The sequence below is a fragment of the Cotesia glomerata genome, linkage group LG2 (assembly GCF_020080835.1).
Source record: "Cotesia glomerata isolate CgM1 linkage group LG2, MPM_Cglom_v2.3, whole genome shotgun sequence".
Lineage (NCBI taxonomy): Eukaryota > Metazoa > Arthropoda > Insecta > Hymenoptera > Braconidae > Cotesia > Cotesia glomerata.
The window spans coordinates 26,699,971-26,717,287 of record NC_058159.1 but is presented as its reverse complement, the minus strand read 5'-3'; the positions used below and the strand labels follow the sequence as shown (position 1 = coordinate 26,717,287).

At 24.7% G+C, this 17,317-nt stretch overlaps 1 protein-coding gene across 2 annotated transcripts; it reads right to left on the bottom strand.

The window, feature by feature from the left end:
- Positions 1-1,583: 1,583 nt before the first annotated feature.
- On the bottom strand, positions 1,584-16,716 carry LOC123260092 (GTP cyclohydrolase 1). Of its 2 annotated transcripts, none has more exons than XM_044721031.1 (5): positions 16,420-16,716; positions 11,128-11,337; positions 4,264-4,429; positions 3,709-3,825; positions 1,584-2,366 (listed from the first exon to the last, which is right to left on the bottom strand). In XM_044721031.1, the coding sequence occupies exons 1-5, from the start codon at positions 16,541-16,543 to the stop codon at positions 2,237-2,239; spliced, it is 747 nt and encodes a 248-aa protein (XP_044576966.1). In that variant the 5' UTR covers positions 16,544-16,716; the 3' UTR covers positions 1,584-2,236. The 2 variants fall into 2 exon arrangements, with proteins under 2 accessions (XP_044576966.1, XP_044576965.1); XM_044721030.1 differs by lacking the exon at positions 16,420-16,716 and adding an exon at positions 12,767-13,394.
- Between the last annotated feature and the right edge of the window lie 601 nt (positions 16,717-17,317).

The following is a 17,317-nucleotide window of genomic DNA, read 5'->3' as shown; positions in this document are numbered from 1 at the left end:
CAAAAATCGAATTTTGGCAGGCCAAAAACGACCAAAATTTTGGGTAAAATTCAACTTTTTTTAAAAAAACGCCGCCATTTTGTCCATTTTTGATATTTTTTTTCGACCGAGGGTCATTGTACGAACAATATCTTCTAGTTAAGCGAGAATTTTTTTTTGTATATTTCATTCATGGAGAAGGCCGGACGGAATCACTGCAGCAGTGGAGGACAATATTTAATTTTTTTCTTCAAAAATTTTACTGTATCTTCTTAAATTACGTATTAATATACACTTAAAATTTTAAAACAATTCATACAGGAGTTTTTGCACGACTCATAATGCGAATCATCAGAGAGTGCTTTACGATCGAAAAATTTGTTTTGCCTCGATTTCGCAACTTTTTAATTAATTACACGATTGATAATCTACGTAGCCTAATTAATTTGCGCACCATTTGATAGATAATTTAATGGAGATTAATTCTGTTACTGGTAAAAATCAATTTAAGATAATAGAACCAGAAAAAAATATCAAAATAGCTAAAAGAAAATTCGTGTCAATCAACTCAATTTTTCATTAAAAACACGATAACTTGCGTAAAAATTCACGAATTCAATCAGTTTTTTTTTTTAATAGCTTGGCATTCCCTTTGTGAAGATCTCCATTGGAGATGGTAATCTTATTTAATTTTGTTTATTTGTTATTAACGAAAAATAAAAATTAATGAAAAAAATCCACACTCAGTGCGCATGATCAGTTTAGAATACCGCGCGAAACTTGAAATCAAAAAAGAAATGGTATTTAAAAGTATTTAAAAAAAAAAAAAAGTAGCAAACAAAAAAAATAGTAAATTGCAAAAGTAATATTTAAATAAAAAAAAAAAATAACATTTAAAAAAAAATATTCTTTCAGAACATTAACTATTTTTTTTATTTATCGAACGAATGAGCATTATAAGTCGTGCACTTTTGGATTTACCAAACTTTTTTTTTATTTTAATTCCCCAAAATCACCTTTTTTTTTTTTTTAAGGCTGTCACACTAGTTGTGCCCCTTAAAATTAAAAAAATGCTTGTAATATTAAGTGTAAAGCAAAATTTTTATAAAAGCAACAAAATTTTAGTATTTATATCACTGTAAAAAATTTTATACTAGTTCTGTAGGTAAAACATACTCTAGTAGAAAGTAAAACAAAATGTAAAAGTGTAATAAGAAAAAATAATGAATGTTGATATTTATAATCGATACTCATATCATGTTGCGGCGGTTGATGCAAACGCTGTTTCATAATAATTTGCTTAATTTAATTGATAATTATGTAAATTAATCTTTTAAAACAAACACGAGTAACTTGATCCCAAAGACACGGGCCGAGTATTTACGAATGGCTGGATCGATTAATACTCATCCCGTTTTATTTTTTTTTTTTTTTTTATACTTTTTACATTACTAACTTCAATAGTTTAACTTTTATTCTCAACACTAATAATATAAGTTTTTTAGCTTTAATTGATACAAAAAAAAAAGTAATTGATAATTATTTTTTTTTATCAATAACTACCGACTGTCATAAATAAATTATGCAAGGAATATGTTTTTTTAAACTAATTACAATGAATCAGCAGTTAATTATCGGGAATGACTAAAAATAACTGAACAAAAAAAATCAATTGCACAATTAGTTGCTTACAACCATGTTACGTTCCAAATTCGCAAGATTCATGGCCGTAGAATCTTGCAAATAGTTTTTCAATACAACAAAAAATTTATTTTATCGATAAATAAAATTGAATTAATGTTTATAATATATTGATATAAGAATGGAATAATATTGTCAGTATAACATTGTACTTATTATCAAATCCGGTCAATTGTACTAGTTTAACAAGAGAAACTTGAGAGCATTATCTTTGGAGGGAGCTCCAAAAATAGCAAACTTTTTTTTTTATATAAAACAACAATAATTATAATAAAAAAATGATAATTTTTATTGTCACCATGTCACGCTTTCAGCAGTTTTATAATTAAACTTTCAAGTTTCTCTCAAACTCTTACATCTATTAAATTCGCGTAAAGTTTTTAATTAAATAAATTTTTTTATGCTATTATTTAATATTAAACTTTCAAAATCTTAATTACGACAATATTGTCTCAATCTTAATAAATAAAAATAATATTTTATATTTTCAGCGAATCAATTTTAGAAATTACCAAGATCTGTCATATTTTTTCATATTATATATCATGTCAGTGGTTTATTTTGAGTGAACAAGGTTCAAAAATTCTTCCCGTGTTTTTGGATCATCTCGAAAAACTCCAAGCATGGTTGAAGTCACTGTCTTGCTGTTTATTTTCTGGACTCCTCGCATCACCATGCACATATGCCTGAAAAATTAATAATAAATAATTAATCAATGACTAATTATTACATAAAACTCTTTTCAATTCAGTCGTTAAGAATCTAGTAATTAAGTTACATAATTTACACACCTCCAATATAAATACTAATTGAAACAAATTTATACTGTGAACCAATAAAGTAAAGCTCAGATAAAAAAATTAACAAAGACCGATTTATGTAATTGAATAATTGTTATCGATGATTAACACGATAATGATCTTTGAATAGTTTAATAGATAAAGTTCATTATTGATAATGCTTGATCGCAAATAACAATAATAAATAAATAAATTATCCATATAATATAACAATCACATTGACAGATTGAGTGAGAGGTTTTTATTCATACACCAATAGTTGATTTGAAGGACAAAAACCGTTACGTGAACGATTATAATTATCCTGTTCCTACGACTAGCACGCAATAATCATTTTTAATATCTTATTGAGTTACACTTTATTAGTACAAGGTCTTTACGCTTTTACAAAACGCTATTTTATTATTTACCAATTAATATGCGAAATTTTTTTTAACTTTAAGCGCAAAGATCCAGCTTGGTTAAAATAATTAACTAATTAACAGTTTAAAAAGTCAGCAGAGATTGGACTATTTTTTTTATAAATAAACTAGACAAGAAAAAAATTTTTAAATCTGCAATTTTTCTATTTAAATTATTTAATAATAATTTATTTGTTAGAAAAATCCAAAAAATGTTTGTTAATTTCAGTACAATTAAAATACATAATAATAAAGTACCAAACGCTATTTTATTATTTACCAATTAATATGTGAAATTTTTTTTAACTTTAAACGCAAAGATCCGGCTTGGTTAAAATAACTATTAACTAATTAAAAGTTTTAAAAGTCAGCAGAGATGTAAATATTTTTTTTACAAATAAATTAGGCAAGAAAAAAATTTTCATTTGGAATTTTAAAAAATTTTTAAATGTGCAATTTTTCTATTTAAATTATTTAATAATAATTTAGTTGGTATGAAAATGAAAAAAATATCTGTTAATTTCAGTATAATTAAAATACATAATAATAAAGTTAGCCGACGTTTTTGATTTTGCTCAATTTATTAAATTAGAACTAAAAAATATTTTTAAAAAATTGTACTTATAGTTTTTGAAGTTTTTTATAAATGAAAAATTTTTTTTTTATTTTTTTGTAGTAATCTTTTTAATAAAACAATTTTTTTTATGATAATTTTTTTGATAAAAAAATTTTTTTTTATTTTTCTGTAATAATTTTTTTAATAAAAAAATTACAAAAATTTTTAGATGTCGGCTAACTTTATTTTCATTTAAAATATAAATACTAACACTCCTTCAACAACGACAGCAACACCCGCGGGTTCAACAGCTTTAGTAACAGCAATAGCGATCTGTTTTGTTAAGCGCTCCTGCACTTGAAGTCTTCGACTGAAAATTTCGACGATCCTAAAAAAAAAAATTTAATTTTTATTTTTACTTTTAAACAAGTATATAGAGTAGTTTAGTAAATTTTTAAGTAACATAAGATCATGCAAACGGCACGTGATATCGAATGCAATGTGAGCGTGAAAGTAATGTCTTGTAAATCAACCTCTGTATCTACCTTCATAAATAATATTAACATATCTATATGATACGGTTTATATTATTATTTAAATTTATTATTTTCTTGTCACAACCACAAGACGTGTTCAAGGCTCTTATGGTCACTGTAAGCCGCATCATATTGAGTGTTATGATGAAAGTTGACAGTGGTCTTATTAATTTATGTTTATGAGAAGAAAATTAATTTTACTGTCATAAATATTTATTTTAAGGTATTAGATTAAAGTTGGGTGTAAAATTTTAGATGGATAATATTTTTTTTTTTTTTAAATAAATTACCTAGCTAATTTACTTAATCCAAGAATTTTCTTGCAAGGTAAATATCCAATTGAAACTTTTCCGTAGAATGGTACTAAATGATGCTCGCACATTGAAAACATTTCAATGTCTTTAACGACAACCATTTCGTCATGATCTTCATCAAAAACTGCATCATTAATAATATCTGAAATAAAAATAAAAATAATTTTTATTATTAAAGTAAAAGTCTATTTTTTTTATCACACGCTAAGAAAAAAAAATAAGAATTATTTTTTGTCTGAAAATTGGTCGAATTAATCAAAACTAGCAACCTGCAATCACTACACTGATAGAATGATTTGTTTATATTTAATAAGCTTTATTAACTGTTAATAAATGATTTTTTAACATCATAGAATTTAATAAATATTTATTAAAATTTAATAAATTAAATAATTGTCTTCAAATAAATTAAATTATTAATAGTTAATAAATCTTTCTATTAGTGCATGCGACTGCCGAGATTTACGAATTATGAATAAGAAAACTTCGGCTTAATGATTTTTTTATATTTATAATCACATTGTACATAGTTTGGGTACTTTTTAAATAAATTTTAAAAATAATAGTGCTATCACAGGATCAATTACAAATAATTTAATGGACAAATGTGACGGAAAAAATTTATAGAACCAAAAAACTATTAAAAACTCCTCCAAAAACTTGACATAAAAAATTGACTATTAAAAAATATATAAAACCAAAAGGCACTAATTCTTATCAAGACTTTTCTGATAACACCAATTAAACTTTAATAATTTTTTTAAAAATAATTATATGCTCGGCACAAAATTTTCCTTACTCTCTCAATTATTTAAGAAGGGTTTACATTTTTTCTCTCTCTCGCCCTCTTTTGGACAAACGAAAGTATCTCTGTCATACTTGTACAACAAATGGAATCTTAAAACGCATTTTATGCATAAATAAATGAAAATTTTCCAAAAAAGCGCTTCGCTCTTCGATAGATAATTTAATTATCTATCGAAAAGCGAAGCGTTTTTTTTCGAAATTTTATCACATACATGAGAAAAACACGTTTGAAAATCAACTATAAACCGCTTTTAAATCATAAATAACTATCGCTAAATTTTTCTTAGTCTCTTAATTATATAAATTAATTATGACATAAAACCGCACTCACGTGTACAAAACAAAATAAATAAATAAACAAATTTATCGCTAAATTCGAATCTATTTATAACTACTTCAAAAACTTATCATAATAAATAAACCGTTTTAGAAAAGCATATAAAACATTGAAAAGGCACAACTTCAGATCAAAACCTTTCCAACGATACCAAAATTAACCATAAAAACCCATTTTATCATATAAATACACTGACCACAAAATTTCGCTTATTTTCTTAATAATATAGATAATTTTTATTTAATTCAAGTGAAGCTATTTGATTGTTTTCTTACAATAATTAAAACAAATATTGATATTCTTCTGTCAATATATTGTATACTTTTGTCACAGGTATAATTATTGAATAGCACATTGTCGAGTCAAGTTATAATAATTTTCAATCGCTGTAATTAGTTACCAATAAATTTATACGTCGTTTATATTAAATCTTTCACTCTTATTATTTATATCGACTCGATCCCTGCCTAACTCCCACAGAATTGAATTGTTTAATTAAACAAATTGTTGAGCCAAAAAATTCTTCTTTGAAAATTTTTTTTTCTCAGTACAAAAGAAATAAATATTTGAAAATTATAATTTTTTAATGCTAATAAATTTTTTCATTAAAATTAATCCAGAAAATGTTAATTTATTTTTCTATATTTAACTTAATTGAGCAATATATAAATCCAGATAATAATTATTCAGCATATTTGAAATCCTTAAGATAATTTTTAATTTAAATCCATAAATTATACATTATCTAGATAAAAAACCGATGGAAATATATTATAATAATTAAATAATTAATACATGATTTATTATCGTAATTATTCAAATAATTTAATCTAATATACTCGCTAAATATTCATTTGATTTTTCAGATAAAATAAAATTTTTTTTCTCATAAAAAAGCTCGAGGTATTTTTTTTTACATTTACTGAGAAAATAAATTTAGTTATAATGATGAATGCAAGTACTCGCTCGTGATTTAGTCGATATTGACCCACTTTGACGATAATGTAGTAGGTAAGAGACCTGTGGGGTTGTTTTACACTCATACATAGCTATGTTTTAGTATCGTGAGTGGTTGACAGAGTGAATGGACCAGGGCGATGATAAGTGGATGAATATTGCGGGGGCTGTTCTATGGTTACCATGGCAACCGTAACAACCAACACCTTTATACCAAAACAATCAAAACTATCTAATCATGTTCTATGTGAAGAAAATAAAAATAAAATATCCGCTCTGTAAAAATAAAGCTCTTTGAAGTAATTAATTGGATTTTAGGAAAAAAATGTCCTTCAATTGAACTTAAGTAATAGCGGTTAATGCTACTTTATTACTGGGACGAGTAAAGAAGAAAGGAAATGGAAAATAGTAAAAGGAAAAGTAGAAGTAGAAGCAGATTGTCTCAATTGTCAGACTCAAGCTCAGAATAAAATGACAAGTACAATAAAAGGTAAAAAAAGAATAATGGTATAAAGTGGAGAGTGACGTAGTTGGTAGTAGTGATTCTACCACTCACCCTCTTTCCACTCTTCCGCCCACATTCCCACACGAATACACTTTTATTCTCTACCGCCCTTGATATTGCTTCTATATTCGACCTGGACCAGAAATATGGGTAGTGAGTTATCAGTTCTACTGGCACAAAGGAAGACGAGTTAAGCTTTTGTCTTCACTGGACACCTGTTACTTATTTTATTTTTTTTTACTTCTTCTTCTTTAAGTTTCAGCAGTGAAAGGTTACAGCAAATTATTTCAATACATTGAGATAAAAAAAGTACTACTCTTGAGAAAATTTCCTTGTCACAAAAATATATATTCTTGATAATTTTCAAGAACACTGATAGAAAAGTGCATAGTTAGCTGAATTATAACGTCACAAGTATAATAATATAGTTTTCTGAACTTTTTTTTTGTAGTTACTTGAACTATGCATTCGTTTAAGTAACTATTGATAAATAGTTATATTGACTATATTTTAATAAATACTTTCCGTTATAGTTTTTCACAAAAAATTATTAAGTGACTAAAAGGTTTTTACGGACGATGTCTCAGGTAGCTCAACTGGAAGAGTCCTTAGTGCATAACCAAAAAATTCGAGTTCGAATCCCGGTCCAGGCTGTCCAAATTATTTTTTCTGTTTTCTCAGTTCAAGTTAATGAAGATTACTATCAAGCCGATATTTAACTAAAAATAGTTTAAGTAATTATCTACTGGAGTTCAATAAAATAAGTAATTTTAGGTATAAAAGCTTCAATTAAATAGTGGTGATGCTATTTGACTAAATTTTCCTAGTTCAGAGACCTATATTTATCTCTCAGTGAATATATCGAGGGTTTTCTAACGCAACCACGTATCTCGATTTTTGAAGATAAAAGGGTTCAACTGAAAAATTAATAATTAATTATAAACGCGTTACTGTAAAAAAATATAAAACGGATTAATAATAAATACAATAGTATTTTTAGAAAATACAATTGATAAATATTGTAGGTATTGTTTTTAGATGAATATTTATTTTTTATAAGACATTTTTTACCTCGTCTCTAAATTTGTCATTTTTCAGATACGAGGTTGCGTTAGATATTTTCTTGTCTCAAGAATTGATCGAATTATTTTTTGTTTAATTCAAGTGAACCTATTCGTTTGTTAATCTATCAAAATTAATATCAATATTTTCTTACTATAATAGATATTGATATTATTTTGTCAAAAAACCAAAATTTCTTTTAAATGATTCTTGAGCCAAGGAATTTTTTTAGTAAAAAATTAATTTAAGAGAAAAATTATTGAACCAAAAATGTTATTTTTAAGAGTTTGAATCAAGTGGAAAAAATTTAACTAAAAAGTTCTTGGTTCAAGTAAATTTATAAATTTAAAAATATTTCTATTTTTTTTTATTTATTGCTTTTTATTTGTATACCTTCTCGGTTCTTACAAGGCTGATATCCCTCTTTCTCTTAGCTTTTACGCTTTACTTGCTCTTCTTCATATTAGACCTAAAGTCCAAGAATTTTTCTATTAACACTGAGAAAAAAATACTCCTATAGAAAAAATTTTCTTGTCTGAAAAATTAGTCGAATTGATCAAAAAGTTTTTTATTTAATCCAATTAAAGCTTAAATATTAAGATTGATTTTATTTTGTCAAAAAATTGATAAATTTTAATAATAGTTTACTTCAATAAATTATTGAGCCAAGAAATTATTTCTTAGACAATAATTTTCTTTTCTTTCAGAAGGATTCAAGAAAATAAAATTTTTAAAAATGATATTCTTGGTTCAATAATTATTCTTTTGAAGTTAATATTTTTTTTTTTTAATGTATAAATAAATAAAAAGTGTAAGAACGCGACTAGAAGAAGAAATTACTCTTTTTCTCGGCTGAGTGCAATTGTATAAAAAGTAAAAAGCAAAGGACTAGCTTATGTGGAACGCTTTTTTCTTCTCGTAGTTTTAGTTTTATTGGGAGAAGAAAAGTCTTTGAGGAAAAGTTAAGTGAATGAGCGAGGGCGTATAACGAGACTTTTATTTACGAGACCTGAGATTCATGTCACGTGGATCTTTAATTCATTTACTGCTCTTAAAGGTCCTTCTCGACGTCATTAATCATGCGATGCTTTTTTTGTAGTTACTAAAAGTAGATTTTAGTTTTCTTTTTTTTTATTTATGGGTGTTAGTCTTATTTATTTTATTCTCTTGAATAAAAATCTCACATATTCTCAGATAAAATAAAAAGCATTACTTCGTATTTTCTTGAAATTTATCCTCGTACACTGGGGAACTGAGCACTGTCAGTTGAATTATTTCAAATCTGATGTAATGCATTATTGATTTTTTCTTCTATTGGTTTAATTTATGTAATACGATGGATGGTAGAGAAAAGTATACTTTTTATATATTTCTTTTTTTTTCTACACAGAAAAAAAGGTTCATTTGAGCCAAGAAAATATTTTTCTTCCTAATTATTTTCTTGAGCAAAAAAAACAATTTTTTTTGACACAATAAATTTCACTTATTCCTACAGAAAGAATTCTCTTGCTTTAAGAAATACGTATTTTGATCCAAGAAAATTTATTTAAGTCAAGAAAATCTTATTTTGAGAAAATTTAGCCTCTTGCTCCAAAAAATTTAGTTCTTAATAAAAGTAAATTTTCTTGTCTTGAGAAAATTTCTCTCTTGCTCCAAAAAATTAAATATAAAGATAGAAGTAAATTTTCATTAATATTTTTATTGATTAACATGTCAAATGGGAAGATCAAATAATATTTCATCATTTTTTTTCATTCAATATGTATAATTGCACGCTAAAATAATATAAAATGGGTACACGGAAAAAAGTAAACTGTAATATTCACTCGGATTCCGGTTAATTTTTATAGTTTCAAACAGTAAAGCAGACATCGGGGTGGCAAAAATATAAATATTACAGAACTTAATGTAGAAAGTATAAAAGCCACAATTTATAATTTAATATTCAAAATAAGTGATTAGTAGCTGTCATTATAGTAAATAACGAGTCTTTCATCTTAAAAAATTACAGTTTCAAACAGTAAAAATTGCCATTTTAATATATAGTCGATATTATGAGGAGAAGGGGAACTCAGATGAAAGAGAAGGGGGTCTCACTCTGGGAGAATTTAACATTTCAAACAGTAAAAATTATACTTTTAAACTATACATTTTACCAGTCCAAGCAAGTCAATAATTACAGTTTGATTTTTAGCGTTGAGTTTAAAATTTACCATTTTACTTTGTAAATATTGACGTTGTTTGTATTATAAATTTACTAACTTTATTTTATACTTTTTACATATCATAAGATCATAAGATCATTTTTTATTTTTAGGTACGAAATGATAAATATAAAAATCTGAATTATTAATTATTATACTTTAACATTTTAGACATTTACATAGCGAATATTACTGTTTGAAATAGTATTTTCTTCCATGTAAAGAGTAAATTGTAACGTTTAAATGGTAAATATTATAAAGTGAATAGTAAAATCACGATTTTACTGTTTGAAATGGTAATTTTTAGCAGTTGATCATTACTTATTATAAATCGATTGTTATTTATTACAGTTTACTTTTTTCCGTGTATCAAATATTCGAGAAAAATTTTCTCAAGTATTTTCCCCAAAATATTCAAAAATCTTGATCAAAAATAAAAATTTATTGTATCAAGTATTTATGATAATTTGAATCAAGAAAAAATTACTTCCACCAAGAATAGAATTTCAAGAAAAATTTTTACTTCGGCCAACACAATTTCGGTCTTTCTTCAGGCACACTGATAGAAGGATTTGTTTATAGTTAAAAATATTTGTTAATATTTAACAAGTCATTTATTAGAGATCACTTTTTAGTCCTTAACAAATATTTCTTAGCATTTAAAAAGATTTATTAATATTTAATAAATAAATATCATATTTATTAAATACAAACAAATCATTTTAAATACTAAGAAATATTTGTTTAATACTAAAAAGTGGTCTCTAATAAATGATTTGTTAACTATTAACAAATATTATTTAATACAAATAAATCCTTCTATCAGTGCACCCGACAAATTTTCTTGAGCCAAGAATTTTGTTCTCCAGTCAAGAAATTTTTTTTTCTGTGTATAACGGTTGAGATTTAAATTAAGTCTTACCTATTTGAAAATAAATAAAAATGTTGAGTAGAAAATGATTAATTACCTTCGAGACTTTGATCGTAGCCTTTGGTGAAAAACAACATCGCTTTAGCAGCACGCTCCGGCGTTTTCAAAAGTCCTTGTCGATCTGGATCTTCACCTAGTGATCTCAATAAACGTCTGTAACTTTTCGACATCTCGGGTAATAGTGCTTCTTTTGTAGGAGGACGGTGATCTAGCTCCAAGTCATGATGAAATGTACACTTTTCATGGCCTGAAAAAATATATTCAGTGGGAATTATAATTTTTTTTTTTGTTGGAGATAGATTGTATTACACCGCACATCGACCACAGTATTATAATATTATATGACGATTTTTTGTAACGGATTATTCTAGGTATTTATTATATATATTTAGAGAAGAAATGAGTACATTGATCTTTAAGGTATCAGGTATTGATCTAGTGAAATCGGATAACATTGATCGAGGTGTGAAGTTATAAAATTATTAGTGGTAAGTTGGAAGATTAACGGTTTTTTTTTAAAGAGATTTTATCTTTTTACTTTCTAGATTTTTCTATAAAAGAATTATTAAGTTTTCTTCACTTAGTAGTTTTTTATCGATAAAAAAATGAAAAATTATTTCTTTATTTTTTTATCTAATGTAAAAAAAGTTACAATGTTAAGTAGAAAAAATTACAGATGCCAATAAACCGATTTGTGTTATCAAGTATCATGACCTTTTTCCAAAAGAATACTTTATTAGTGATAATAATTTTTAATATCACATTTTATGCATTATAGAATTATAAATGTAATCTACAAACATAATAATTATTGACAAATTTACACATGAAAATTTATGTGATCATTTTCAATTTTTTTCTTGGCATTTTGTAAAAAAAAAAAAATTAACTTGACTTTAATAAAAAATTTTTCAACCAAGAAAATTATTTTCAAGTGTTTTATTGAAGAAAAAAAAATCTGGAAATGAAGAAAATTTTTTTGAATCAAATTAATTTTTTTTTCCGTTCTTGAATCGCTAAATAATTCACTATAAAAAAAAATAATGAATCAAATACATAATAATGTATTTGATTCATTATACGTTTTGAATGAAACGTTTATTTCGAAACTATTGAATAACAATAATAAGTAAATATAAATCTGATCAAATAGTTTTTCGATAACTCAAGCCTGTAATTATCTTACATTAATTTTTAATAATATGACTTAAAAATTGCGTGTTAAGTGATCACGATTTTAATTTCTTTTATATAATTGTTAGTCACTTGACCATAAACAAATACACAATTAATTTAATAATTCCTTATTATTTAGGTGTATTTTATTTTTAGAGTAAATGAAATATTTAAGCCCTTTTCTTCCTTGGTAACTTATTTCTTCTTATCATAAATCTGAGCCCAAAAAAAAAAACATCGCCCGAAATAATAACTCTCACCGGTAATTCGTAAATCTACAGTTATATATTCTTTGTCATGTTTTCGTAACTGTAATTTCACCTTCTTTCTCACGATTTTATCATTTTTTCGAGTTAATTGTAGGGCCTAAATTATGATGATATTAACCCAGTAAAAAAAAAAAAAAAAAAAAAACTATTAAGTGACTTAAAAGAAAGCTTTTGATACAATTAACTACAATGATTTTAAAAACTCTTTGTTGGTGAATTTAGGATTTATACCTGGAGTCTTTGAGGTCCTGGGAGTTCTCGGTGTTCCTGGTACCTCCAAATCAGTTTCGTCAACATTTTCACTCCATGTTACATTTCTCAGCGGTCCTGGTTTTTTACCATTCTTGGTAATACTTTCTTCTTCAACGAATGTACTTGATCCATTCATTTTTACTTTTAAAATTATTTCCAAAATATATTTATATATTTATAAATAAATTACAAAAATACTTAATTTGTTAAGTTACTTCGTTGTGTCACTTGAATCGATGCACAGTGAGTAAAAAAAAATTATTTCTTCTGTTTTAAATTAAAAAAAAATATTTTTCAACACTTGTGTCTTAGATTGGAAGTAATAATAATTTACTCACAAGTTTAACTATTGAAAATCAATCACAATAAAAATAAACAAATTGATATAAATTCATCTCAATTGAAATTCAAGTTAATATTTATCGCCGGTGTTTTAAAAAAATTATATGTATATTTTTTAAAGGTTTTTATTTTTTATTTATAGAAATTAATTATTTGATAACTAATTTTATTGAAAAGAAATTTTATTATTTATATTCAAGTGACTGAGTAGCGCGAAGTCGCTCGGAAGAGTGACGCCGTGCGACTGATGTCACTGAATCTGAGTAGAGGCTGAGGCAAAGGCTACGAGTTTAATTCAAGTATTGGATAGTGTTAAAAGTTACTAAGTTACCAAGTCACCAAGACCGAGTCCCACTCTCTGATCCTGGGAAAGCTAAACTATTGCAGTTGATACGGTAATAATTATTATTACTTGCGGTACATATTTTATTTCAATTCTATATTAAATTACTTTGAAAAAAAAAGTTTTTTTTTGTTTTAAAAAAATTTTTTTACAATAAATTGATAAATAAATAAAAATATATAAAAAATTTATTTTCATCATTAAGAACATCATAGATAATATCGATCAAGACAGTGAACCTGCTACAAAAAAACCCGACGATAAAAATACTCTCAAAAAAACACCGCCGCAGACTAAAAAAATCCTAAAAAAATAACAATTGATAACATTCTGGTCAATTAGTGACCCCTGAATCTGTTTATCAAATAATTAACAGCAAGAAGAAATAAATAAATTATTTAAAAATTTTAAAGAAGCACTTGACCACAGAAAAAAATAACTTGAATCAAGCGCTGATAGAAGGATTTATTAAATATTATTAATTTAATTTATTTGAAGACAATTATATAATTTATTGAGTTTTAATAAATATTTTTTAACATTCAACAAATATTTATTTGGGACACTGAAAAAAAAATTAACTTGAATCAAGAGTAAAATTCTTGAACCAAGAAAATAATTTTGAAGAAGCTCATTGTCTTGATTTAAGAAATTTTCTTAATTTAAGAATTTTTCAACTCAAATCAAGAAAATGAAATTCTTCAAAATTATTTACTTGATTCAAGTAAATTTTTTTTTCTGTGGAGGAAAGTACATTTATTAATAGTTAATAAGTATTTATTAATAGTTAACAAATATTTAATAATACTAAAGTTAGCCGACATTTTTATTTTTTTGATTTTTTTTCAATAATTAAATTGGAACAAAAAAATATTTTTAAAAAATTTCATAAAAAGTTTTTCAAGTTTTTTACAAATGAAATTTAAAAAAAAATTTTTTTGTAATAATTTTTTCAATAAGAAAAAATTCTAAAAATTTTTAGATGTCGGCTAACTTGATTTTCATAATATTTATTAACAGTTAATAAATATTTTGTTGAGTGAATTTATTTCGCTTGCAATGTCATATGATATGAAGATTGCTTATAAACAAAAATCATCTTTATAAATTATTTGCATTAATTATATTACATTATAATAACGTTTATTATAAAATACCAAATTCTATCACAGAGAATTATTATCTTTTATATTTTTAATTATTAAAAACGTTAATTTATTTAATGAATTTAATTATTATCATGCAATTCAGCTATAGAGTTATAAAAAGTGTAAAAAGAAAATTGCTATTTTTGCTTTTTATTTTAAATAAATATTTGTTAACATTAACAAATATTTATTAAATCTTATTTAATGAATAATTTATTAACTGTTAATAAATATTTATTAAATCCTATGGTGTTAAAAAATCATTTATTAACAGTTAATAAAGCTTATTAAATATAAACAAATCCTTCTATCAGTGAGTAAATAATTTTGAAGAACTTAATATTCTTAATTTGAGTAGAAAAATTCTTAAACTAAGAAATTTTTCTTGGCTTAAGTAAATTTTACTTGATTAAAGAATTTTTCGCCTTGATTAAAAAAAATACACTGATAGAAGAAACTGTTTATAGTTAATATTTAACAAATCATTTATTAAAGACCACTTTTTAGTCCTTAAAAAATATTTTTTAGTATTTAAAAAGATTTATTAATATTTAATAAATGAATATAAGACTTATTAAATGCAAACAAATAATTTTAAATACTAAGAAATATTTGTTTAATATTAAAAAATAGTCTCTAATAAATGATTTGTTAAATATTAACAAATATTTTTAACTATAAACAAATCCTATCAGTGTAAAACTTTTCAAAATTACTTTCTTGGTTCAAGAATTTATCTCTTGATTCAAGTTAATTTTTTTTCTGTGACTAAATTAAAATTTTTTCATACAAAAAATTGAAGATATTTATAATAATCTTCAAAAGCAAATAATTGTTATTTTCTCATCAATTAAAAACAACATAGAAATAATGAGAAAATACAATAGACAATATCCTTTATCCTGATTTAACGATCGACGTCATAGAAAGTGTATTAAGAGAGTATTGGGTGTTACGTTCATTAAATTAAAAGCCAGTTATCGGCGTACTGTATCACGCTAAAAGTTCATGAACTGTACAATAGCTTTTGATAATACAACCCAACTTGCTATCGATCGCTTTTAAGTTAGCCGAGTTAAATAACTTTTAAACAAAATTAATCGCCAGAGTAGAAAAATTATGTAACTAACAAATAATAAGAAGAAATAAAACAATTCTCATCCAATTTCGTCCTGAAGCTCAACTAGTTAAATAATCTGGAGTCTAGTAATCCTTGAGATGCGATGCTGCAATTCCATACAAATCATTGGAATGTACTCTTGTTTGCGTGATTATTCATCGGCATTTTAAAAATGCATGCAGTGTCTTTAACACTTTTTATTAAACGTTCTTCTGTCTAGTCCTTGAGACGTTAACTTATTAATCTAGTTTGTACTTTATTTCATCATGAAGGTGATCGTTTTTTTAACAATATATTCTTTTTTTACAAGAATTTCATTTTTAATAAATGTATAATTTTTTTTTTTTTAAGCGTGATTTTAATTAATTGCTCTTCATAAATTACATCCTTACGGAATTAATCATAACTTGTACGTCTCTGAATATTCATGAGTAGAATATTGTGACGAGAAAGTTTACAATGTCATTATAATTGCTCATTCAATTGTGAATATGTCATTAGCTTGTTTAATGAAACGTTAATTAATAGTTTTTTAATTTAATTTTATATTAATAAAAAATAACGCTTTGTTTTATTATCAATTTCATTTTTTTTTACATTCGAAATTTTTTATTTTTAAATTACTAAAATTGCAGAATTTTTAAATTATAATTGTGTAAAAAAAAAAATCAATACTGACCTGTAACTTTATCAACACACAGACAGGATTTCTGTCCATTAACTTTACTTCCTTTATCATTTTCTTTTTCCCCGTTCGCGAGGTTGACGGAAATTCCCGTATCACTTTTCACACCGTTCATCATTTTACTTTAATTTTACACTCTTCTGATTTTAAATATATTAAAAAAAATCCAATTCACTTTTTTACAATTTTTTTTATTTTATTAAATTAAAATCCACGATTGCTAAAATCAAATAAAATATTTATTATAGTTAACATGAGGCATTAGAAATAACAATGGGAATATCAAACAAAAAGAATGCTAATGTAAAGAGTGTCAAGATTTAAGTAAACGTTGGTCTTTATATAGTTGTAGTTGACGACTAAAATGTCCCCACCAATATTTATTCTCGACAAACGGCCGGACAGGTATTTTCTCACCACTCGACATTGTCTTTTACGATCTTCCGTTTTTTTCGCTCTCTGTAGAAACATTAAAAAAAATTGTTTTAATTGTTCTTATTTTTATAATAAGCAAAAAACCCTTTTACTTTTATACAAAAAATAAATCAATAAGTTTAATTTAAATATAAAAAAAATGATACCAAATTCCGAGTGATTTTTTAAACCTGTAATAAATATTAATTGATTTATTAAATAGAGGTTTATTTATTTATTTATTTAAAAAATTATAATAATAAAAGATCAATATACAAAGAAAAAGTATTAATGAAATTATTTATTTTTAAAGAATCGCCCTCGGTAATTTACAAAAATATGTTACATTTTCATGTGTAGAATGTTTAGTAATGTTTATATACAATAAATAGCATCTGTAAAGAGAAGATAGATTTAAGATTAAGAGATTTGAGAGAAGAGAAAAATAAAAAGAAAATTATAAACTTTTTAGTAATTG

What these genes read in the sequence shown, in the direction of transcription:
- LOC123260092 (XM_044721030.1), bottom strand. Translation starts at nt 12,923, where the DNA reads ATGAATGGATCAAGTACATTCGTTGAAGAAGAAAGTATTACCAAGAAT. An exon ending in CAGGACCTCAAAGACTCCAG is followed by an intron (nt 11,338 to 12,766) that starts GTATAAATCCTA and finishes ATATTTTTTCAG; the next exon opens with GCCATGAAAAGTGTACATTT. An exon ending in GGATTAAGTAAATTAGCTAG is followed by an intron (nt 3,826 to 4,263) that starts GTAATTTATTTA and finishes TTTTTTTTTTAG; the next exon opens with GATCGTCGAAATTTTCAGTC.